Source organism: Amblyomma mixtum, chromosome 5 (assembly GCF_055824585.1).
Source record: "Amblyomma mixtum isolate Tamu chromosome 5, ASM5582458v1, whole genome shotgun sequence".
Taxonomy (NCBI): domain Eukaryota; kingdom Metazoa; phylum Arthropoda; class Arachnida; order Ixodida; family Ixodidae; genus Amblyomma; species Amblyomma mixtum.
In genome coordinates, this window is record NC_143016.1 from 106146401 (window position 1) to 106173225 (window position 26825).

Genomic DNA, 26825 nt, shown 5'->3' on the forward strand with positions numbered 1-26825 from the left:
ACAAACGTTGTTCATAGCTTCCGAATAAACTTCATTGGGCATACAAGAAAAAAATGCTGATCAACTTTGTCCAAGGGCAGATATTTGGGATAGTTGGCATGGGTTCATCTTCAAAAACAGCGCAAAGGACGGGCCAAGAAAGAGAAAACAGGTCTTTTAAAAAGCGGTTATTCCTAAGTTGCAATTAAACTAATGCGTTGTCGCCCATGAATCTGAACCGAAAGAAGAGCCTTGAGGTTCAAATACATAGAACTTTCCTGCTTACATATTAAGCATTTGACAGTAGCCTCAATACCTATGCGAGATTACATCACCCGTCGCTCAGAGTCACGTGTGTTCTTCGCCAGCGCGCCTAACCAGGTCGGCTTAGCTGCTATTATAATCCCTTCTGCGTACGAGTCTGCCCACCGTTGGCTATTCCGAGCACGACGCTTAGTAATACTAGTTTAGAAGCGGCGCCCGTAACGACACCATCGCTGGCACGTGTTCTTGTGCCGTGAGAACGAGCGACCGATGTGGGGTGACGCCGACCTTCGATTTATTGTGAATACGGTTATTGGAACTGCGGAGAGAGAGTTTATAAGCGAAAGAAGGGCGAGAGCACCGCGATCGCTAAGAGACACTTGAAAGTAGCCTGCGCTTCAAACCAGTTATGCCCGTAATCATCGACGATGGAGATCCCTCTTCCGGCGTGAATGACAGCTCAATTCAATGTTTTCTAACCTTACTCGGCGCCACTTTGAGATCCACTCACTTCTGACCCAGCATCTCCGCAAAATGCAAGCAAGAGGCTGCCATACCCAACAATTCTGGACAAAAGTATTTTTAAGCGGGGAACCGTTTATGAAAGCAGTTTTTTATATCATGTAAGATTTAACTACAAAAATCAACATATCCACAGATCACCCGACGGCAGACTTGTAGTTTTTTTTTTATTAACGTTTTTGCTACCGTCAAAAGCGTTCCCCATTAGTTTTTATGCCAGTCTTAACTGCTCGATGAGATTGATAGAAACACTTTAAAAGAAAGATTTTGCTACATATCAGAAGAATGGACCATTACCTTGAATATTTCTATAAGAGTATTGTACAATTTCCCAGTTTTCAAAATTTGTGCTTGAGAATGTTGCACATGTGTCGTGTGCGTGTCTTATGGAACAAAAGAAAGCTTAGTTTGTGTTTTGGTTAATGCGGTTTAACTTCCCATTGCAACTCGGGCTACGAAGGACACCATGGTGGAGGGCTCCGGGTAGTTTCGACCGCCGCGGGTTCTTTAACCTGCACTGACATCGCACAGCGCACACGTCTCTAGCGTTTCGCCTCCATCGAAATGCATCATCATCATCATAACCCTGACTACGCCCACTGCAGGGCAAAGGCCTCTCCCATGTCTCTTCAATTACCCCTGTCCTTAGCCGGTTGCGGCCTCCGTCTCCCCGCAAATTTCTTAATCTCATCCGCACACCTAACTTTCTGCCGCCCCCTGCTACGCAGTGCCTTCTCCTGGAATCCACTCCGTTACCATTAAGGACCAGCGGTTATCTTGCCTTCGCATTACATGCCCTGCCCAAGCCCACTTATTCCTCTTGATTTCCATTGAATATCATTAACCCTCTTCTGTTCTCTCTCACTGTTTGTTCTGACTGGAAAATTCGAAATGCGACCACCGCGGCCTGAATCGAACCCGCACATTTCGGGTCAGTAGACAAGCACCATAACCACTGAGCCACCGCGGCAGCTCGGAACGAAATAAAGTGTGACAATAGCTGTGAAAGCAGAAATTGGTAGGCACAAGTTCAAAACATAAAGAAAGAAAGGATGGGAGCAAGGGATTTGCGACAGCGTAACAGATCACGTGCGCTTGCGTGCGGCCCCCTTTGCTCGCAACCTGCATGCGTTCCAAGCAGGGACTAGATTAGTCACCTACGCTTCTTGAATTACCGATGCGCAATACTTATGGACCGTTCTTGTCCGACAACTGCCTTCTCTCCCTTAACCTTGCCTTTTTTTATTATTCGTCCGCTTTTCGCGGCCAGATCTTGTTCGAAGCACGCGAAGTGGTGTCGTAATGGTAACTATTAGCGCTAATGCTTAGGTGCTCTTCGATTCCATTTCCGCAACGATGAGGCCGTTCAAATAAGGCTGTGGGAATAAAGTTGGCGCTAGCGCTTTGTCTTTGCTTCGGGCTTTTAAAAGAGCTTCGCGCAGTCAGAGGGGCAACGATAAGACTCCGGCTCAATTGCATCGTCCGGCTTTTCCTGGTAATGGGCTGTTGGGTCTTTCGCGGTTCGGCAGCGAATTGCGAGCTAAATATTTCCTTGAGCATGCAGTCTTTTCGCCTCAGCGTACTGAACCGCATGCTTTGGGCTGAGAATGGTAAGTGGTTTAATCTTGTGATGCAACAAGTGGCACGCATCGCACTCTACATTCCTCGAGTCGCGGCTTCAGGCATGTTCCCAAGTATTCGGCACGCGGACACGTCGATGCCACGCCCAAAGTGAACGCTGGTGGATAATGACAGATTTTTCATGAGCTGCTATAGAAATAACCGTTTTTTTTTTTCGTTCTTACCATGAGTGGGCAACGCCATAGCAAACGTTTAAGCGTTCGCTGAAATAAATTTTTACCACTTTTCACATTTAATGAGATTTTCGACAAGTGTAGTTCTGCCATTGCTAATGAATTCAATGGCAGAGCTGAAGTGACCGAAACTAGGCACAGACTGTTCATCTTTGAGAAACAACTGGCGACGCATCACAAAGAAGTGTGAAGCAAATTGACCGTTGGCATCAGCTGTGAATGCTGATCACGTCCATTTGTATGCGCTGCTTGGTGATGTTACATGGGAGGAATGCAATAACAACTGCCCTTACTATAGGACGGGCCGGTATCAGCTTTGCGTCAGCCTTATAAGTTTCGGGGAAACCCCCAAGGCGAAGTAAATTTGCATACAGGGAGTAAATAATCATTAGCATTCAGACACAAGTGCAGCCATACGGCTACAAACTAAAACTAAACATATTAGACTAACACCTTAAAATCACAAGATTCATGCTTCCTGTTTCGAGTTGATCAATTCGGCGTTGCACTGCCATCTGCTAGTCGTTCTGGTTAACTCACTTGTTAGATCGACCGCCCCGGGCAAGCGGTGGTGTCGGGTTCGATTCCCGGACGAGGAAGGATTTTTTTTTTCTTCGACTGCCAAGTTTCTGTACACGCTGTATAGATTTCCCTAGTAGCCGTGTGGCTGCGTTTGGGTGGATGCTAATGAGTAATTAGTCCCTTGTTACTGTTTCGTGTCAGTGCGCAGCCTACCACTCATCCGCAGTTTTATTCAGAGCTGTCGACAGGCCAAATTAAACTGTCATACACGCACTCTCAAATGGTTAAACAGTAGCTGTAAGTAGTCCGCACTGCCTCTTTGGAAGCGCTGACTTAACTGTGAAAAACACCAAATATGTTGCTCATCTATGTTTTGGAGAAGCTTTGGAACCCCTGGCGGTACTCCGGCACACTGAACCGAAAGAAACGCTGTTTCCTTTGCTGCATAGAGCCTGCTGCGACCACACCCGCATTATGGCGGAATGTTTCAAACATTCTGGAGCATTATTTTTTGCCTGCTAAATAAGCCACCCGAAAAAAAAAAAAGGCTCAGTACTGCGCTTTACTGCGCGTATGTTAAGAGGGCCTTTAAAGTTTGTTTCTAACCGGCTGCCCGCATAACGCGCCGGCCATTGAAAAGAGTTGAACGCTGCTGTTGTTTTTAGGACCTTGCTACTTTCGTTCATTTCTTGACTTTTGTAATCGAAGCTCCTTTATTAAGCTTATTTGACTTCGCACTTGTTAATTTCACGTTAAAGAACTCTAAACTACCTTTCGTCAAAGACACCGCTTTTGTTTGTTTTTTCATTTGCACTAACCTAGGGTGCACCCCCGGATTCACGTAGTTCCCCAGCAGTTACGGTGTATACAATTCGCAGTACCAAGTCACAGTAACAATGAGTTGCGCAAGACTGCGTGCATGATGCTGGCATAAGGAACTTGAGCAGGCGTTAATTTGCCGGATATGAGATGCGTTCTGCGAGAGTAGAACGTAAAACTGACAAGCCTCCGCTCTTTTTATACGCATATAAACTTTCACTTTATTATGCAACAGCCCTGATTTAATAAAGCACGTTGCAGGGCTAGCCCGCACTCGGCCGGGATTTCCAATCAGGAATGTCATCAGGATGCGAACGAAGCGTATTCGAAGCTCTTTCGAAGCGTATTTCTTAGTTATCATTCAAAATGAGCACAACAATTGTGCACCCATATCTACAACGGAGTTTCTCCGGAGTTAACGAAAGCGAAAACTCCGGCTTTCACCTTCTCACGTGTTTTCTGCAGCTCTGTTTTCTCACGTGTTTTCACGTGTTTCTGCCGCTAGCTGATCTTAAGGCCAATGTACCAACTTACACACTTCGGCACCAAGAATTCTGGCACGTTCCAAGTTCTAGAACTCAATTCGGTTGCCAGATGTTGTGTTCCACTATGCCACGACTTCTAAATACCTTTTGTACCAGCAACGTACAATTGGAAAAATGCAGCTTGCGTTCCATCAAAACCAGGTTCCTCTCATAACTTGTCAATGTAAATGAATGGTGGAAGAGTGACCTGTACCATGTGTATATTTTTGTTTTCTTAATAGTATTTCATCTACAAACTAACAGAATATGAATTGATATGTGATTACTTTGTGTGCTGCTTCGCTGTATGCCATGTACAGGGGGGCGCTGGCGCATTCAAGCGAAAATGTTTTCGCTTTTTGCCGGTGGCTACCCACATCTTTTTGGTGTAAATAAGAAAGAAAGAATGAAAGAATGAAAGCCGAACTCATGATCTTGGGAAAGGAGACAGTTCGCAGCGCTTCTTTCGTCTTTTCTTCGCCTCGAGAGAGAAATCTGGGAGCTTTTGAACAGCACGGTGGAACAATTTTTTTTTGTTTGTTCGTTCGTTTGTTTTTGTTTGTTTGTTTGGCGCGGACGGGCATTTCTCCAGACGCCTCTTTGCATGCATTTCTTTTTTTTACACAAGGATATCGGCAGGAAATTTTTTCTTTGGGTTTTGTAAGTAGTGTCGCCGTTGGTTCGTCGGCGTAGATGCAAGTGAAAATTTCGATTAGGGCTGACGGATTCATGAACCAACTAGCACAAACAACGCAGTTGGTTGAGCATATTTCTTCTACAATACGCTCAATTTTTTATTGTCAAGGAAAGCGTGACCGTTCTGCATCTAAAAGTAAATAGCTCCCAACGTGTCACAAGTCTGCCATAAAGTTCGTCTTAAGTTGCCTCGTTTTTTTAAGAACCGAAACCGATCCGTTCGTAATATTTGTGATACCTGGGCTCTTCGGAAGCGTCTATACGTTTGTGAAACGCTCCTGATAAAAGTTGCTGGAAGTCCAGTGTGTTTTTTGCCTCCCTCGTCTCTTTTTTTTTTTAGCATCGTTTTTAATGCTTCGTCGATTTGCACGATTCACTTCCTTGTAACAGATACAGTTCGATGTTCGATGTCAGAAGAAAAAAATTTCCAAAGACAGTGCTCGAACTCAGGGCCACCCTCTCTATGGAGAAGTCCATCGCTCTTGCAACTAAGCTGTCCATTGCTTTTTTTTTTTATACATGGCAGTTATGACAGTGAAGTGATGCTACATGCACAAGAACAATTTCAAAATAAACCCGGAAGTGACCCCAGAAACTCAAAATTAAAAACTAAAACATATGGGCACATGGCACAGAGGCAAGGTGGCAAGGCTGAACAAATGATCAAAAGGAGTATGTCACTCCGGTTTGCAGGCAGTGTGGTGGTACAGTCGTCCACAGACCTGTCTGGAGCACTAGAACTCCGTGTCGTCTGCGCTCCGCAGCGCACAGAGCGACGTCTAGCGGAAGCGCCTGGTTCGAGACAACCCATGTCTGATGCTTCAGACGATACTCAAAACGCGCTACCTCGAACCAGGCGCCGCCACTAGACATCGCTCTGCGCGCTGCGGAGCGCAGACGACAAGGAGTTCCAGTGTTCTAGACAGATCTGTGGACGATTGTACATTTCCGTGAGGTAGCAGTCGTTGGGAAAAAAGTGTGATTTTGACGAGTCACTGGACCCAGCTACCCATGAAAGACCTCAGCAGGCTGAGGCGGAATAAACAAAAAACTCGGAGTGAGATACCGGACATTAACACCTTCGTAAGAGCACTGGTTTGCTCGGGGCACACGTGAACCAAAGAAAGAACGAACGTGTAGCTTCTTTAATGCGCTATCCCCCGGTCCTTCTTAAAACAATTCGCATTTAGTGCAACAGATTATTCCATCACAAGAAATGCAACTTTTGTCACAACTTCGGACGCACTATCTCTGGATGCTGACTTTCGACACGGCGAGTACGCGTACTGTGTTACCATGTGGTATATAGAACCGGCAGCAATACCGCCCAAGGAAGGATGCGCCACTACAGGACCGCTGGTGGCGCCCATCGATTTGTTCAAATGCGAATGCTTTTCGGCACGTTAGCTAGGCTGCTACGGTACTGTGCGCTTCTACGCGCGTGAGCTACGTCAGCTCCTCAATCGATAATAGCCGTTGAATCCACGATATAGTCTGCCGGGTACGTTGGTGCGGAAGTGGTCTACCCCATTGCGAAAAGGGACGCTTGCAACGGTGAACGATGTTATCGTGAAAGAAGCACTGACAGTTACGTGAACACGATTGCTGGAACAATTTGCCACTAGAGATTTAACTGATTGGGTAGAGTTTCGCATTGGTACTTTCTGTTGCCGTCTGCATCGAACAGAATGAAAACGATGGAAAGGAAATAAAACAAAGATTTGTTCTTTATAAAGGCAAAAGCGCTTGTGTCGTAATGTCGTCGGCACCGTCTTCGGTCACGAGGTGGTTCCAACGACGTACACTGTTTCGCAACAGCCTCGAGAAAATCGAGTCATTAAAGTCAATTCTGCCTCGTAGTTCGCTCAGTCAAACTGCTAAGGCACCTCAGTGGAGGAAAGAAGTTGCAAAACCGTCGAAACTTCCGCACAGTCCGTTCCTGGCTCTCGACAGCTACGCTCAAGGATATCGATCCGGAGTAGGCGAACATCGAAGAAGCGAGCAAATAAGGGGAGACTGTGCGTGCAACTGATAACGGCGTCAGTTCAGCGCCAACCACAGCGGAACTTTACTGCAGCCGCACGCATTATGCAGCTGAGCTCCATTATCGCTTTCCCGCAGCGTCAAGGATAACGTTCGGTGCTCTCTCATTCCGCGATCGAACGACTGATTTTTTTATTGTTCGGCATTTGAGGAACATCCTTAGCACCTTTTGATGTCCGATGTGGCCTTGATATAATACAGTTGGAATACAGGAAACAAAGAAACAGAAGTGCGGCTTCGGGCAAAAGAAGTGTGCGTAAAGGTCAGTCATCGCTTTTTGGAACGTGAAAGCTAGAATTCTTAAATGCCCAGCCCCTATGAAGGAAATTTAGCGCTTTGCGATGTCGGCCGCAGTCTCGCTATAGTAATCTAAGGTGCCATGGAAGAAGTGCAAAATGAAGCAGATAAAGAATCGATTGAAGCGGTAGATCGATAGTCTCAGAATAATATGGGCTGCCAAGTCAGCACGGAAACAGAAAGGATAGAGGAACCGATGACTGAGCGGTGGAAGGCAAAGCTGTCCAGCTTAAACCCGAATGAGCTGATCGAACGGGCAAGACGAGGTGCAAAATCCAACGTACTCCCAGAATAAGGCACCGATCACCAATTTTAGGTCCAATTAAAAATAATTTCCTCGCCGTCATCACCACGACAACCCCCGTCAACAATAACATCATCATCAGAGTAATATTGCCGGCAGAAGATGACGCAGGCAGGGGCGCACGAAGTGCTGGCGTCAGTCCCGCCTGCCCGTGAGATTATTTCATTGCCAACGCTCACGCATCGGAACGTTTAACATACAATTATTTTGTTTGCATGAGTGTTCACTGCTAACAGATTGCCATCAAGAAATGATGCAGCCTCTAACGGAGGAGGAACAAAGAGAAGAATAGATCAGGATAATTTATTGCTGTTACGGAGAAATTTTATGCTTAGACTCGTCCTGTTGTGCATGTTAATGCCCATCCTTGAGTTTCAACTAAATGTGGAGCTCCCGGAGGCCGCACAAAGGCTAGACGTTATAGACGCCTTTTGGACGTAATTTAACTTATGCCACTTAGTTTCTGCACTACTGTTCTGCGAACACAGTAGCAGTATTACTGCTGCTCTTTTTTGGTCATAGCCGCATTTCTCTCATGCAGCACGGAATGCAACACAGGCAGACAGGTAGCGTTTGTGCTACCGCAATACGTGGTTCCTTGGCTTACCTGCGGGTTCACTGCTTACCAACAGATCTTTCGTTAATTTCATTCCGCATCTGCAAGAGTGTGCGAGGCCTGCGCGCCTGCTAGTCGCCTACCCCGGACACGCCCATCGGCGTGTATGGCCATGATGACAGCACGACCTGTATGCAGCTTACGTATCAATGTACTATCGCGCATAGTATGACTTGCAACACGCATCACGTGGTACAAGCTGATGTCACGAAGCAATGCGAGTCGGGCGCTGCTGCAAAGTTCTGTATATAGCTGCCGAGCAGCGTACCCGCATGCCTGCTACTGTGCAGCACAACGTATTCATTTTATATCAAACGCAAACCAGGAGAAGGTGGCCGCCAGAGCGTTTCAGGTCATTGTAATCGCGACTGTACGCCATCCCCGGCATCGTCCATAGAGTGACAAACCACGCGACAAACCGTTATGTCATGTGCCGCTCAGTTTCCCGAACGTCAGCAACACTCCGCGTTACGAGCGCAACAGCTTTCTGGAACCAATAAACTCGACCGGCCGCGCTGAAACAGTATCGGCGACCGAAGTGCGTCAGTAGCCGGCGAGGCGCGGCTTATCGCGACCCCCGCGGGCAGGCGAAAGGGAAGCAGCGTCCTCGTTCGCGCCACTGTGCACCCACTTCTCACGGTTCCGAGAAGTCCGTGCCATGGACGGGCGGCCGGCAATTGTAGCGGGTGCGTGTATCGTACGGCGACAAGTTGTAACGCGACAACGCATTCCGCATGGGCAATGCGTCGGCCAAACCTCGATTACGTATTCGCTGTTCGTTTGCAGGCGGCACCGCGCGATGTCTGAATCACGCGCGCCAGCCGTTCGTGTACGGAGACGCCTGGTCCGTCCGCGCACCACCACACGTCGCCGCCGCCGCACGTGGAACAACTGTCTTGTTGTTGGCGCGGACCTCTTTTGCGTCGTTTATTAGTCATATCTGGTTCATTCATAGCGTAGTCAGGAGACGCCGGCAGTTTCGCTTTCAGGAACTTTGGATGGGCTTGCAGGATCTCCTTGGTCGCTGGTCTATTCTTTCGCAATTTATATCACTGGCACGCTTTAGGTATGCGTAAGGACGCGCGGTATAATTATAGATAAGCAACAGATGGGAGATTTCGCTATCTTTTATAGTAGAAGAAACATGGGGATCGAAAGGGAAACAGGATAGTGCCCTACCTGTGAGCACGCGAGAGAAAAAACAACAAATATCGTGATTTGCGCATATAATCCTTCGAAATTCTGGAGACCATCAGATTTGTTCGCGGGTCATGCAAAATAAGACTCTTCTGACGAGTCGCTAGCGCTCCAGATCTTTCGAGATAAAAGAGAACTCTGCTTCCCTCTGCAACTTGCGAGTGCCGGAATGTTCTGGTATGCCCGCCTTCTTAGGGATTTCTCCTCCGCATCCTCCCAGAGGACGCGACTAGACTGTTCTTGAAGGGCCGAGGTCGCTCGCAAGGGATCCTATGCGAAAATCGAGACGGTTCGCGACGAAGCGCTTACGCGCGTTATCTGGAATGTTCCGCGTCACGTATAGCGTGGTCGACAGCAACGACCATCCTGATCCCGACGGTCGCTGAGAGTGACCGTTGTTCCCCCATTCTCCACAACTGTCTGTTCCACTACTGTCTGTAGTGTTCTTATAATATATATATAGTCTCTAGACTGTCTGCTGTGTTCTTATAAACGCTATTGCCTTACTATAGGTATTTCCTTTTGGGTAGTCATAGTCTATAGACTGTCTATAGAAAAGCCAACTAAAAATGTGACGGCCATAAATCTATAATCGTCTATATACTGTCTATAGGATTCGTGTTGCCTATAGAATATGTGTACAAAATGTCTGTGAACTTTATAGAAAAATGTCTATGGACAGTGGTAGACTGCCTGAAGAAACTTTTGTAAGGCTTAGAACCACTTATGCCTCATACAAAGGAAAACCCATCAGCGGATGTTGTCCACAGAATGTGTTCCCAGAATGCGTCCATAGGAAGTGGTACCTCTCACGTGACCTCATGCGAAAAAAATAGTATCTCCAGCATTGGCATTCAAACCCAGACCTTTTGCGTGCCAGGCGGGCAAGCGTACATATGCCACGAAAAAAAAACAACAACAAATATATGCCACGAAGGGTAGTTGGTTCAAGTGTGTTAGAGGGTCACGAAGTGAACTAGTTGTGGTGTGTACGACGGTAAATTGTGTTGGAGGATGTGTACTGATGCAGACAACAATGACTTGCAAAATAAAAGTTGCTGACGTCATCCAAGGGTCACGTGACAACGACGACTTGCAAAAAAATGTTGTTGACATTCAAACGCAAATGCTTTCGCCTTTCTCCAATGTAGCAGACTGCAGTGCTCTCCAAGTTTTTTTATTTTGTTATTCAGTCGCCCTGGGCACAGGTCCGCCCTCACAGAGTTCTTTCGAAGCCTTCATTAGCCTGCCATTGTGTTTTTTCATCACCCCTGTAGATGACATCTTCACAGCAGTGGATATCGTAGCCCATGTTACCACTGAGCACTTGATATTCACTTCGACATCTCCCACATCAGTAGTGCTACGAGCGTCCAAGTACACGGCCCCGCAGCAAATGTGGCAGTCAGGGAGGAGGATCAAAGAAGTTGATTGCCGATATGGGATATAAAAAAGTTTCCCTTTCAACAGTTGTCCGGGAACTTAGAAAAGGGAACTAACAGCACAGACTCCAGTAATGGCTCATATGAACAATGCTTAACCAAAAATTTGAAAGAACAATATCAAACAGACGCTTTTGCATTAAGGCGTGTATCAAGATGTGTCAGAGATGCACAGCTGTATCAAGAGGAAATTTTGAGCTACGAGCAAGAAAGGCGTTCAAGGACAAGAAAAAAGAAAAGAATCTCGACAGACCTTTCACTCGCCGCTAAGAAAACAGGCTCGACGGCTGGACGCGAACTTCGGATGCGTCTCAAAGCACAAGGAGCTGCATTTACTACGTCCGACTAGTCCTGTCCTAGGCAACGGCGTGACGCAACAGCCAAATTCCTTTTTCGTGGGGAAGATCGCGAGCAAAAGAAAGAAAAAAAGGTTGTTCAAGTTTCAAGAAGCGATTCTCTCATAGCGTGTACGGTCGCCCTCGCATCAAGCCAGCTGAAGTGAGCGCCTAATACCGCCGTGTGAATACTGGCCGCCGTGCCTTCTCAATGTAAGCATTCACGCTGCCCGCCAAACCGACAGCGCGCATTATATAGCGCTCGGCCGCACGCGCCTTGCATTCGCAACGATCCGGCAGCAGCCGTCGAGTATCACGCCACGAGGCGGAACGCGAAGTTGAAATCAAGTACAAACAACCAAAGCCCCGCACGCGGCGGGCTCTCGAGCAGCCGCCGTAGGGCCAGTGACTCGAACGCCTAATGAAGTGCGCGGAATTAAACGACGCACCAAAGGCAACCTTTTGCAAACAGAGGTAACGTATCGCCGCCATAAATTAGAATTTGGGTGGATAAAAAGGCCGCGGTCTTTCTCTCTCTCTCTCTCTCTCTCTGGGTTTCACAAGAAGATTACCACCATCACGCCAAGGCAGGCCGCCGCAGAGAGAAGGCGCGAGAAAAAGGAAAAGGGAGAGAGTGAAAGAAGAAGCAGCGTCAGCACACGAGCTGCTGCTGCCGTTCAATTTCATCAGCATGCATCCACCGGCGCGTGCAGGCAATTGAATTTTGAGGGCGCACTAATGGCCAGCTGGGGGCCGCCAATTTACAATCGTCCGCGTAGTCGATTTATATATGTATATATATAATCCACACACATACACGCGGCTGTATTGCGAGCTCGCGCGATCTGCTCCACCTCCTCCTCCGTTTCCTCCGCTTAGCGTGGTGATGGAAAGAGAGATGTGGCTATAGCACCTGGACAAGGTCCAAACCTATTACCGTTCCCTGCACTCGCGCCGCGGCCGTCCCACCGCGGCGCTGCCGGCGTGTCGCAACGCCTCGCTCTGTGCCTGGGGGGCGTGTGCGTGCGTGTGTGCCGTGGCGAGCTGTCCGCGGTGCATGCCGATCGCGTTCGCGCCATCTTCCACTCGTTGGCTCCGTGCCTACTAATGTGGTCGTTGGGGTCGTCACTGATAGCGTACGCAGCCTCCGCGGCAGAGGCGGGTGGTGGCTGTGAGCGCTCGATATCGCGGCCGTCCGTCCGTGAGTTCTGACACGATCCGAGGCAATCGCTCGCTCGAGCGAATCGTGAGACCGAACATGCGAACTACGCACGCAGGCTTGTGGCGTGCACAGAAACGGCGCAGGTCTAAGGGAGGAAAGCGGTCCGTTGATTGAATAAGCGACAGGAAAGTGTCATGCGGTCACCGGGTCATCTTGAACATGAATGAAAACACGCACGGCCAGTAGCGACATTCCCGAGTGTTCGCGTGGAGTGTGTAAAGGTCATGTATCGCCTGCGGGATACATGCGCTCGCAACTAAACGCTGCCTGACAGACTCGCTTACACGTGTCTTCGCCTTAAGCTGAGAACGAAAGGAAGGAAAGAAGGATGAGAACTGAAAGAGTGCTTCGTGACGGAAGAGGAATGAAGGCACGAAAGCTCTTGCACAATGTGGCTAATTATACGGCGACAATTCGACCAGAAGGAAAAGAGGCTTGTTCCGTTTCAGCATGCTGAAGGACTCGCAATAATCTGGCTTCTTGTAAATGAGGACATTGGCACCGAGTTCCGTGGGAAAAAGTGGCGTTAATTTTCTTGGACTGAAATGCGAAAACGCAGGTCTCTATATAGTCCACGTGTATTTCGCAGTGGGAAACAGATTCGCCAGATATGTATATGTAGCGCCAGTACTACTCATGATACGATCTATGACGCTTGTTGCGACAATTCAAAGGGAGTCAGTCATAGATATAACCTCACACCTCTGCACTCTTCGAAAATTCGTCCCCGTATTAGCTTTTTTAGAGTAAGATGGATCACTTTTATAATAGACTGCTCTTTGACTGGTCCTCCTAACCATTTGGATTAATGAAGCAACTATTAGTGTGATGCTTGTTCGCACTTGATATCGACGTTACACATGGCTTAGTTACGACAGATCAGCCGATTATTATCGTAAACGAATGCTAATTGCGAAAGTGGCAATATGCAATTCGCCTTGTCACCGCTACAGAATCAGCACAGCGGCGCTTCTGTGTTTGGATAGCTGCTCTCTCAGCTTTTGCTTACTCACATCGAGAAATTGCTTCAAAGATGCCCACACCAGAGTGCTCCCTCTCTCAACCCCATTGCTCAGGGCCGAGACAACCTGGCGCACATAACCATGGATAGCGTATTCGTATTGGTGAGAAGGTGATCACGTGATGCACAAGCGGCGGAGTCACCAAGTTTTCTGGTACGGCAGACGTAGTCCCAATGTTTACTGGAACTCCCTTGGACGTCTTACCGACGTCCTAAACGTCCAGGACGTCTAGGGGAATTCCAATGCCCATTTGGGGTGTGCTGCTGTAACGACGATGCCGGAAATTTGGTTCTACCTAATGGCTGTTGCAGCCTGCGTTGCAAAACAAATTATGACGATTTGATGTTTATACTACAAGGGCAGTGTGGTATGACACATGCGTTCACTCTACGCAAGGTAATGCGGTGGCAAGGGGGTTTCAACACTTCAACGCTTGCCATGCGACGTTACGGCCCACGCGCACTTTGCGCCTGCGTCGAACCGCAAACGTAGATATCCGATACGCTCAAGCGGCTGCGGGACCACATCAACCAACGTCCCTCCAGCCCGGCCAGTACATCCAGAGTACGGCGCCGGGAGCACAAGCGCGCGCTGTTATAGCTCTCTGCTATAACAGCATGGCTGCGCGTCCCTGGTGCTGTTCGCCGCCGGACCGCGCATCACAATATAGCACGCACAGAACACACATACGCGCGCGCACAGAGCAGACTCGTCTTCGGACCGAGGGAGAAACTAAGTTCTCCGGCGCGTTCGAGGGGGCGAGCGAGGGAGTGCGGCGTCCGTACCCCGCCGGGAATCGATAGGAGCCGGGCCGCGTTCTTCTTCCCCGACTCCCTAGCCCTTCTCCCGATATCCCTTTTCCCTCATCTTCCCGCGCCGCCCCCTCCGGCGGAGAGGAGGAGGTCGGCGGAAAGCGTGCGACTCAGGGAGGAGAGAGGGGTGCGCGCTCGATAGGGAAGGAGGGTGGCAGGGCGAGGAGCCAGGTTTCAGAACCGGCCCGGGGCCCGTCGCCGGCGAGCCGAGGAAAAGTTTTCCTCGACTATGCGGGCGGCGGCGACAACGGCAGCGCGCAGTGCACTGGTAGGGCACTGGGACACTGAGTTCCGCCACTGCACCGGCTGTGCGAGCCGCACAAAGCCGGAACGGTCCTCGACGACTGTACGGGGTCGACCCATCCTGCATACGCCGCATCGCTCTTCCTTTTCTTCTTTTATTTTCTGTGTTCTTCCTTCTTTCTTTTCCGTTTCGAGCTTCATCATTTCGTTTGTTTATTCCGCGTGCTCCTGCGCGTCTTCCAAGGAGCACGCGTATACGGAGCAACTGATTCGATTAAGGCCTTCGCGCGTTTTTATGCCTGAATTCTCTGCTCGAGACAGCGGTTGAGTTGTATTGGGTGTGCGGTGCCGGATTCATACAGAGGTTCACTTCAACTCTAGGTCGCAGCGCGCGGCCTCTTAAGAAAGCGCTCAGCGGGCCATGAGGAAGTGTGAAAGGAATTTGAGAGCGCGAACTGAGCAACTTGCCATAAGCATGGGTTTTCAAGGGGTGATAATATAGACGGCACAGTAGCAGAGTCGCAATAATATAGACGGGGAGTGCAAAAAAGTACGTCAAGGGAGATTGTTATTGGATGCAACGCGGTCGTTTTGTCTCATTCAGATAATGATTTATGGTTGGAGAGAGGAATGCTGCCAACGTAGAACGCAGGTCCCGCGTGTCTAAAACATTACACTGGCGTCTAGCGTCGAACTATTCCGTAATTGCAGTAATGAACACTATAGAGGCCGCTTAGGCCCCGCCTTGGGCTGATGGCCAGTTATGTCCACTTCTCTATAAAGAGCAAGCAGCTTTATATATCAGGCATTTTGACTCATTTTTCATGTGAAAGAACGCCATGCAGAAGGCTGTAATGTACGACCTAATGCTGCCTTTCTTCTTTTCTTCTAATGCTGCCGTTCTTCTTTGACTGCGAGGAAATCGTTAATAGTATGGCTACGGTCACGCACCTTCGTTCACTTCCTTAGTACTCTCCATTTCGAAGGTATCCACGTCACACCAAAACTCGGCTGTGCCATGCAGATAAGCATCAATGCACCAGTCGTAATTTGTTCAGATCGTTGGAACGCTTGGAAGCTAGCAAGCTGAGATACCAGCAAGCTGAGATCTAGCCCGCGTACAATTCATGCGAAATGACTGGTGCGATCTAAGGTGTAATAAATTTGCGCCTTGTCCTTATCAAACGGAAGTGATTACAAAGATATTCTTAATGCCTGTGTGCACTCTATTAGACCAATTTTGTTGATACTAATCAAGAAGAGGTGTGAAAATAATAGAATAGAGGTGTGTGCCAGAATAGCAGAACGACTGCATTGCATTCTTCGCACAGCCTTTTCTCTTTTTTTTTTTTTCGCGAAGCGTCTTCTCCTTCAGTCTTAACCCCCAACTTGCTCCCTTTCTCCCCACCAAAAATCTTGAGTCAGCGTAAAAGGTAAGTAACACGAACCCAGTAAGGACATCCGCTGCGATTGCTCAGTGTCTTTGAGGCTCGGCTGCAGATCACATAATGCTGCGGGATCGAATCACGACCGCGGCGACTGCATTTCGATGGACGAGGAATGCAAAAAAAAAAAAAAAACAGCCGTGCACTGCGCGGTGTGAGTGCACATTAAAGAACCCCAGGTGGTCGAAATTAATCCCGGCCGAGCCTTCCACTACGGCGTTTCTCACAGCTCACTTGCTGCTATATGTTAAGCTCCGGCTGTAAAGAAAAATGAATAGTTTTCAGATAGCTAAAAAAATTGAAAAGAAAATGTCCCAGCGCGTGCCACGAAGTATAATTATCGGGCTATATACCGAACACTTTGATTAGTTTGAGCGTTAAATATAATAATTAAATATAATACCACCCAGCCCGTGCCCCATACGCAACCACAAAAAAAAAATATTGCCTTACCCGCATGGCACATACCGGACACAGTAACAACATATTAATGAAACTGATTAAGGCAAGGCTCACAAAGTGGTTCAGCTTTCATAACGTATCTAGCAAGTAACGAGCATGCCGGGTAGCTGACGGGCATTGGTTGGGATTGGTTGCCATTGACGATTAAGTTGGCACGCATGTTGCTTTTGAGCGTCATTATGAAATTCAAAGCGTTGTGTGTTTGTGTTAATGCGTAACTTCCGAGCGCGGCTGCACTCTATGCCCTAAACAGAGGGCCGCAGCTCGTCTCCACCTCTTAAACTGCCAAGGTAAACTGTGGGCGACCTCGCACTGGCTAGCCCGCTGTCTGGGCCTCCGACATTCGCATCGGCGTCAATGCATGCAGCCGCACTTGAAACGGGCCGATGGCCGTGAGCGGGGCTCGATATGACAAGCTCGCAGGAGGACGTGGGGTGGCTCAAGGCCGGTCGATCACGCAAATCCGTCCGCACGCAAAGAGGCCTGCGTCCGCCGGCGCGCTGTCGCCGCCGCTTTTGAGCCGCAAATGTGACCCCAGAGATCAGCGAGGAAATGTGGCGACCGCGTTTGTAAGCTGGAATTTCTATTGCACCGTGTTTCCAACCGCAGCGTGCAATGAAAAAGCTAGCTGACTTGCAAAATACGCGTGAAGTTTGAAAATTCTCTCCGTTCATTCAGGCGATGACGTCCTTATGCATTAAAAATGGAATCATCATCGCCGAAATTAAACATACGCAGAACCGTCCGTGCATGCCCGACTGACCATTTCTACCAACTTATTGATCTCAATCTCTGATCAATTTCTGTAAGCCCTCCTGTCTGCTTACGGCAGCAATCTTCAATCGACAATTTTGTCCACAACAGAATTCCATTGGTAGGTAGTTACCAACAGTACACTAACAACCAAGGCATCGCAACGTCAAAAAAAAAAAAAATCTACGTAGGTAGTGTAGTGGCTCATAAAAGAAGGACCTGCCAAACGCAGCGAGGATCGCTCAAGCAAATTAGCGCACATAAGCTCGTCTATACGCTTAAGCCGTTCAGACTCCGAGAACAGTTGGCAGAAAAAGCTTGCGGGATGCCGTTGCACGGAAGAAAAATTATTTCAGCGCAGACACGACAGCCTGGAATTCCTGTATGCACTGGCATAAATTCCAAGAGACAGGGCCACCAGGAGGAGACAGTGAATTTGTCCCTAGTACACGAGTCCCGTAAACTTTTGCTCGTAACTGTACGTTATGTGTTCACAGTGAACTGTTTTTTTTTTTTTTTCGCGTACTTAGCTAAATCGCAGATATTTTTCGGAGTGTGCCGCCGCCAGTGGTTTATTTGCTTCAGAAGAATTCTACCCTCTTCATATCGCAGCTGGGAGCTTTTTTACACTATATAAATAGAAAAAAACAGTAAGACGTCCTTCGGTATAAGCATGCAGCCATACTTTATGAAAACGTCTTATCTCGGGATTCTCGCGTCATGCCGCAGCTTCGAAAAGAATAAGTGAATGCACAATTCTCAATGCGCCTGTCTGACTAATCATGGTGATTTAGACGTTAACATTTCGCAAATTATAATAATTCTTACTACAAAGGAAGTCAGCAGTAGATGTTTCGCCATTGCAAAGCATACCAAGTTTCTCTGTGATGAGCAAAGACGGTTCAGGTGGAATTTTTTTTAAAAATAGAAATAAATCCAAGCTGTGTTTAAGAGGGCTAATTAGTAATAAAACAACGCGAATAATGCAACGAAAGAGAGCGAATGTTTTCTTTCTTCTTCTTCGTCACATTTCTGACCATTATTAAAGAAAGAGGACTTAATCTTGTTTCCCTCATTGTAACTTCAATCGCAAACTGTTGCAACGAGTGGAAAGACAGAAACAGCAGCCTGTCCCTGGTGTACACCCTAAACAGAATGGAGTAAAACCTCTAGCGCACTCCCTTTTATAAGAGGGAGTGCGGTATAGAGGAGAGTTTACACCCTTTATACTCCCATATAGGCGTATTTGTGTTTAGAGCGTACGTGCAAGACGGCATGTTTTTTGCACATGAGACCTAAACTATAGATGTTTGATATGGTTTGGTTTAAGGGGGTTTACCGTTCCAAAGCGACTCAGGCTATGAGTGACGCCGTAGTGGAGGGCTCCGGAAATTTCGACCACCTGGGGTTCTTTAACGTGCACTGACATCGCACAGCACACGGGCCTCTGGAATTTCTCCTCCAAAGAAATTCGGCCGCCGCGGCCGGGGTCGAACCCGCGTCTTTCGGGTCAGCAGACGAGCACCATAACCACTGAGCCACCGCGGCGGCCTAAACTATAGATGTTGGTTTGGTTTATGTGGTTTAACGTCCCAAAGCGACTAAGGCTATGAGAGACGCCGTAGTGGAGGGCTCCGGAAATTTCGACCACCTGGGGTTCTTTAACGTGCACTGACATCGCACAGTACACGGGCCTCTAGAATTTCTCCTCCAAAGAAATTCTAGCCGCCGCGGCCGGGATCGAACCCGCGTCTTTTGGGTCAGCAGCCGAGCACCACAGCCGCTGAGCCACCGCGGCGGCGAAACTATAGATGTGAGAGCGACAGAAAAGGCGAATGAATAAACGGTGGCCACCGTGTATAACCGTTGGCCTGAGCCTGAAAAGGCACTAATACTTCAAACAGGGCGTTCGTTGTATCCATTTGTGGCAAGGTGCTGTCACGGCAGACACGTTCATATTTTTCGCGCGTCCCCCATTAACCGGGCGAGGTACAATCAATCACGAATTCAAGGTGCGCCGGGCACTCCTATGCGAGAGCTCGCAGTCTTGCGCTACCCCACGCAGTGTTTAAAGCCGTTCCTGCAGAACCGAATGCTTTCTAAATAATGGAAGCAAGGCGGCTTGCGTGCGCTGAGGACGGACTTCAGTTCCGCAATGGCGCCCTGACTCACTGATTCCTCCTGCTGAGGTGTATATGCCTAATTAAGCAAGAGACAAAACAACGAGCATGTTCTGTTTGAAACAGAAAAATGTGGTGAGTTCCTGAAGATGCTAAAGTGTAAAAACTGCATGTGAGTAGTCCTTGTGTGTTTGCTTATTCGTTCGTTTGTTTCCGTTCTTGCTGAGGAACAAAAAGTGCCAATTTCTCTCTTTCTTTATTTCTCTTGTAACTCACTAGAGCAGGCATAAAATAAACACGACAACGAGCCAGGTATTCCTTAGAAAGGCCGTACCACGTGTGAGGCTGGAAGCTTGGAGAATACTGAGCAAACACCCCCTGACCCGGTAAATGGGCACCCGTGTCACCGCAGCGACATGCTTCCACCTTCTCTCCCGATTCAGAGGTGCACCGGGGCTGCAGTAGCAAAAAAAAAAAAAAAAAAATCTGCACTCGTTTTCTTTCTTTCATTCATTTGTTTTGTTTGTTTTTTTCATCACCACTCGCTCTATAGAAACTTACGTACAACGCTGTCGAACCTGGAGGTGGGTGGTCCAATCGGTTAGGCATAACCCGTTCGGCCAGTGCATTCCGTCGCCGCGGCCTCTCTGCAAGCCTACGCCACATTTCTTCCCTTTTTATATTTCTCTCTGTTTTTTCTTCAGTAAGCCGGCAGGCGGACCAATTACTCAAAACCTCCGAGACCGGTGCATAAACCACGTGTCTCGGAGGCGCGGCGGCGGACCTATTGACACACTCGCGGCGTCTGCTGTGCTGCACGTAACTAAACAGACGGGCTACGCGAGGGGAGAATCATTCGTCTTCACGGCGCAGGTAATAAAGCGTGCTCTACACGGCGCCGCGCTTCCGCCGGGTCACTGTCCCTGCGCCTCGTAAGCGCTGCTGCTCACGCTCAGGCGACTTTGCGCGCGCCGCGGCTGACGTCGGCGACTTGTGTTACACGCCACGGAGTCGAGACGCAATGAACGGTGCAAGAAGCGCGGCCGCCGACGGAAAAATAAAATAAAAATAAAATATAAAGAGGGAAGCGAAAGCGCACGTCGAAAACACTGCAACACCCTTCCAAGAAAAAAAGACTGTGGCGGTGCAAAGCATGATTGCAGCAACGCGTATGAGCTAACACTGCCTACGAGGGCTTCTTTCTTTACTGTTTAATGCGGTCGTATAAGTATCAAGAGCGTATGACACGGCTTATTACTTAATAGCCGGGGTTGTTTGGGTGGGCCCGGTACTAGAGTGTGCTTTTCTCCTGCGCATCGACGATGAGAGACATGCAAGTGACATGCAAGAGAAGTTTGCTACCTCTCGTACCTTCCGGTGGTAATTTCCGAACAAAAGAAGCCAGTGACGGTTCGTGAATGCCTACGTATGGACTGCTGAAACAATTCGGTGAATACAAACATCCTTAAAAGAAGGTTTGGTACGAAAAAGTAGCCTTGTCAGGGCATCCTGTCCCAAAATATCTGGTTTAGCATAATGCGAAGGAGCTTCAGTGCAGAGTAGCAGGCCAGATATTCATTTTTCAGGCCAACCTCTCTGTCTTTTCCGTAAATAAACCCTCTCTCTCTCTCTCGGGGAATTACTGGGCCCCGGATCAGCCAGGAGCATCTGTCTAAACATTGTGGTTCTGAATCTGAATCTTCAGATAGTTAAAGCGTCAGATTCCTAAATATGCGCGTAAATGTTTTTCATTGGCGGCAGCAGTTCTTTTATTCCTCGTGAAGTTGAAATCGAGCAGTTCAGTTTAAAACTACGTGCGGTGATGCTCAACGAACTGATCACAAACCGAAAATTCTACTAGCTTATTTTCAGAGCCTGCGAATGTTAGTTCACGCCTACATTTAATAGAGAAAGCGCCGTACAAATACTTTAGCTTTGTCTGTCAAAGCGGCATTCCTTTAAAACGAAAGTACGTTTCTATTTTTAGATTTCAGGAGTTTCGTATATAGGTAATGTAGAAGAACTTCTTGCTGGGCGAGTTGGTGCATAGCTTTCTTGGGATGGCGTTGCGCACACGAACAAACATACACAGGAAAGAGCAGAAGACAGAAAGAGCGCAAACTAACAACTGAATTTATTGCTTTCGCAACAGATTATATATGCAGCATTCACACGTACAAAAAAAAATTATGCATGAACACGCATATCATATGTATGTATAAACACGCTCGACGCTCACTCTACTTTCCATGAAATACTGCGTGCAGCCTTTGCTAAGCAACTTCCAGACGTCACAAACGCAACACAACGCTGGAAACAGCAATCATATTTTATTTTTTTTTGCACGTGACCTTGCTCCATTATTTCACAGTGGTCTGAGAAGTGAGACGACTTGCATTCAAAAAAAAAAAACAGGGATAAGTCTGCTATTAAATTGAGGGCACCTGATCAGGTTATGTGATCTTCATAACATGTTCTTTTTTCTCTAGTTAAGGATGTAACGCTCTTTCAACGTAATGCGCTAATAATTTGCAGCCGACGCATATCTGTGGCTATCACTGAGACACTTTTGTGACATCTTTCAGCAGTACAGCTACTAATGTGAGCGCATATTCTACGCGGCATTATGCGAGCACCCCACAGAAAGACCGAACATCTGCGCTTAAACATCATATTCTCCTGTTCGTAAGCTTATGCGCAGCAGAGCTTGGCCTAGGTCAAAAAAGCTTTTAAGCTATCCATCCGATTCACAGTGAAATTTATTTCTTTTCTTCGCAATATTTCGGTTCTTAGCACATAATACTAGGGTGCTGCAAGTTAGCGGCATTACATGCCCAACAACATTAATTCAGTGAGGTATGCAACGCTGGCCGAATGCTGGCCTCATGTCGGCCCTACGTCGGCCTGATCACACGTCACTAAGCTGTGTTTTCTTAGTGGACTTATCTTTCGCATTTTTTTTTTTGTGATGTTCATTGCCAAGTCTCTCCTGTCAGGCGGAGAAGACTGCGAAATGTGGGATTTCGATTTTTTTTTTCTAGTCGCTACGAACTGCGTGCTAATATCAAAAATAGTGCCAAGAGATCCACTGAAATGGCCAAAGCTGACTAGTGAAGCTCTTGTCCCGCCCGTATTCCACACGCTCGTTCGCAATCCACACACGATACGCAGCTTTCCAAACCCAACTGCAACGCCCAAGATCGAAACACAGTCAGCAAATGATTCCTCTAGCACCGCGGAGAGCACCCTTCCAACTACACGCTGCCTCCCTCTTCCCCTCGTTATTCTCTCCGCCCACTCACCTTTTCTCACCTCCATTGTCCACACCCCCCTCTCCCAGCGAACATATGGACACCTCATCGTCGAACGCGAGACAACGGGAGCCGCGACGGGCCGGCAGTTAACGTAACTATACTACCCGTGGCGTGCCCTTGCGGCTCCTTCTCTATTTTCGAGCGGTCCGCCGGCGTTGGCTAAACAGACACCTCGCCGCGCGCGCACACGGCTGCTCCACGCGATCGCGTAGCGTGAACACGCGCCAAGCCTTCACGCACGGAACCGTACGCCTTTTGATACCGTAGAAGCGGCGCGCTTGCCGTAGGCGCGCTTTTGAATCGCCCCCTCCGTCGGTCCTCTCCAACCTTCTCTTTCTCTTCTCTCTCTCTCTCCCTCGGTTTACTGTTTTTTTTTTTTTTCTCCTGAGCGTAACGCGACACGCAAGATAGGCTCGCGCTACTTCGAACGGCGCGCGCGCGCTTACGTAAGCTGCGGTTACAGCCACTTGCAGACCGGTAGCGTAAGGCCCCCCAAGCAGCCTTAGAACAGTCGGGCATGCGCCGTGGAAGGCGCTGAACGCGTATTATTATGACCCTCCAAATATTAATTTCGCAATTTTAATTTGAAATCTGTCATGTTTTAAAAGAATCGAGTGGGCCAAGACGTGCTTTATTTTATTTTTCCCCGCCATCCTCAGCGTTTCTTATCTTTGTCTTTGCTGGCTGTTTTACTGCTAGCAGTGGCACTGTTCTTGACTCGCCGTTCTTCCCCCGCGCGCCTTGTGATCCGCTTTGCCGACGAAGTAGAAATAGGCGACGCGAGGAGAAGAGAGGTGAGCGACGGGTTTGCACGCTTCTTGTGCGGACATGTGCAATCGGCTCAATGAAAGAAAGGACCACTCGAGACGGGGAAACTTCGGAGCGGGCCTCCCCTCTGCCCGTACGGTATTTTGCCTGGGTCCGCTCACTGCGGCAGCTAAACCGGAAACATTACTTTCATTGATATCTTTTTTTTTCCCTCCCGTATTCGGAACAGAGTAGGGGAGACCTGCACGCCTACTATTCCCGTGCTCGTGTTGAATCCAGTAGGTGCTACTTATTATTGGTGGCGCGCAATTGTGCTCACTCCTTCTGGTTTTCTAGACTGCTCTATGCGTGTCACGTCAGTTTCTTCCACCTGATTCGATATCCCGTCTGGCTTCAGGTCTAATAGGAACGCTACAGGGTAGATACAGGAGCGAATCCGAGCAGTAAATGCCGCGATCGAAGCGAATGTTGGTTTGCACGAAAAAAAAAACAGCATAAGACTCAGATTTTTCCACTAAATGTTTCCACGAGACCATTCATTCATGCACACGTTATCGTCACCGTGAACAGAGTAGCAAACAAATACACGCCGAAATTAAGAAGCTGCACCTGTTCCCAGACCACAATGACTATATAGCAAGCATTACCTGACACTCTAGCAACACCCTCTCGACCACAATGACTATAGCAAGCATCACCCCTGACACTCTAGCCCATACACCCCCATACCACAACGACTATATAGCAAGCATTACCTGACACTCTAGCAACACCCCCCCCCCCCCCGACCACAATGACTATAGCAAGCATCAACTGACACTCTAGCCCATACACCCCCTCGACCACAATGGCTATAGCAAGCATCACCTGACACTCTAGCCCACACACCCCTTCCTTTGTCCTAGTAGCAATAATAAGAGCCATGCATCGTCAAGGCAAAAAAAAAAAAAAACGCACTTCCACGGCGATGTATCTACATTTCGAATCACTATTTTCTAATGGGGCAACGCTTATTGAAATGCGTAACACCATATTTGAAATGTAGTCACACTTCCACTCGTTTTCCTTATATTCCTGTGCGGCTTGAGAGTTTGCCCGCCGAACGTATTTAGTGTGAATTCGTCGGCAATACGAAATGTGCTTCCCACGGCAACTTAACATGCCAACTCCCGGATAACCTGCATCCAGAGGTCAGGGCTGCGACCCTATATTTCGCAAGGGGCGCTGTTTCGCAACTAAAGACAGCACGCTCTCGGCGACAGCGAGTAAGAAATGCAAGAAGCGACCTCTGCCAGAGGTCAAACTTAAGTTTCAGTCCATAGACACGCGCTGCTTCAAGTTTCACGCAATGTTACATGGTAGATTTGTGGCAGAACAAGAAAAAGAGGAGAAGAACTAAGTGACACAAACAAAAGAAAAGTGCTTAGGTCCGATAAATAATTACAAATGGATCAACCACATTAGCCCTGTTGTGAAAGCGTTGTAGTGAAATGAAACACTTAGTTATGCGCCCCACTATACCCGGTGATTACAGAGCGACGTCAGGGCGATCAGGAAAAAGAAAGAATATTAGCTTAATCGTTTCATTCGTTTTACTAATCGATGATCCATGATAGAATCCCCCAATTTATTGCATTCTTCTAGCGCGCATACCAGAAAGTCGCGAACGACCAGGTGATTCATCCGTCACAGCACAGCGTAGTGCGCTCGAATTTAACCCAATGAGATGAAATGCAACTACATTTGCGACAGCTCAGTATTACCGAAACAAAATGCCGGATCACTCAGTGTGCAGGTACTTTGCATTGCATGAACACAATCAAAATCGTCGCGATTGGACACAAACACAGTCGCCACCCAGCCACTGAGGCAAAACGTCCCAAATGCGGATCGCGATACGGGACCCACCGCAACTTCGTCGCCGGAGAAAGCGGAAAGGTGGTGCTCGGAGTAATTTAAGATTTGCCAAATCGCTTTCGTTTGCGGGCAAATAAATGTCATCAGTTAGTGTAAATACTCAGTCGACCAACCCGAAAAACCTGGCTGAGAGCATAGCGTCGTATACGCGACGCCGACGTTTCCCTTGGAGACCGCATCCGATGAGCATCCGTTTACCGGAGTCCGGGCAGAGTAACGATCTCGAAAATGCAGACCAAGGTAAACCGGGATGATATTAGACTATATTGAGTTGGATTATGCAGACAGCATGTACACATTATCCGTCGAAGCGAACGGCCACTGTGTGCTGATGGGGCTTGCAGCTCTCCTATCGAGCAGCACCGCAGTGGGAGCACATGTTGTACCGGCGAGTCGTGAGGCGTACGGACGTCGCAAAAAAAAAAAAAAAGACGAAAAGAAAGCGTTCCGCAATAACAAACTACCCTCGTTTTCGAACCACCTGCCACACCGAGCATGTAGCCCAGTCGGGAAGTTTTGCCTGGACCGCACGCCTCTTCCCACCGGTGACGGGGAGAAAAAAAAATCTGGCAAGGAGGAAGCAAAGCAAAGTTTGCGGAAGCCGTCTCTCTCTCTCTCTCTGGAGAGCTGTTCCGGGAGAGGAGGGCGTGCTCACCGGGCTCGGCGAAGGCGATGATCTCTGCGGTGCGTCCGTAGTAGTCGTCCTCCTGCCTCGGGTCGGGCGCCCCTTGGTCCTCGAGCGCGCGCGGCTCGGGCAGCAGGTGCACGCGGCGCAGGGCCTCGAGGGCCAGTTCGCGGGCCAGCGGCAGCGCTGGCTCCCGGCGCTGGGGCGGCCGCTCGCGGAGGCTCAGCTTGGAGAGGATCTGGTGGCGCACCGCGTCCAGCTTCAGCTGGCGCTGGTCCGACGAAGACGAGGACGACGAGGCACCGCCGCCGCCGCCGGCGGTGCAGCGGCCCCCGCAGCCGGCCACCACCAGCAGTAGCGCGACGAGGACCGCCTGGAGAGCGCCACCGGCCATGCTCGAGCTCCGATGACGACTGGGTCCCGCAGCCGCCGAGGGCAGCACTTGTTGACAGCACGCGCCGGCTGCGCCCCCCTCTCCGATCATCCCGACGACGGCGGCGGCGGCGTGCGGGACGCACAGCGCGCCGCCACTGCAGCCGCCGGCGCGGCGCTGGCCGGTTGGTCTCGCGGGGCCGGTCCGTCGGCGGCTGCTGGGAGCGGTCTCGCGCTGCGCCGCCCGGCTCAGACCTCGTGTAGAGTTAAGCACACTCACTAGACAGTCTTTGCCCGAGAAACGACTAACTCTGACTGGCTGAGGCCTCTGACACTCTGCGTGGAATGTCTTACGAGAGAGGAAAAAAAAAAAAGA

The 26825-nt window shown here is 48.9% G+C and overlaps 1 protein-coding gene across 1 annotated transcript in view; it reads right to left on the minus strand.

Moving 5' to 3' along the window:
• The window catches only part of Actbeta (inhibin subunit beta), a 152146-nt gene extending 125671 nt beyond the window's left edge, over window positions 1-26475 (minus strand). Inside the window, exon 1 of the mRNA XM_089542347.1 lies at window positions 26108-26475. Coding sequence (XP_089398473.1) covers window positions 26108-26471 — 364 coding nt within the window. The 5' untranslated portion in view covers window positions 26472-26475. The remainder of the gene's footprint in view (window positions 1-26107) is intronic.
• Window positions 26476-26825: the final 350 nt, after the last annotated feature.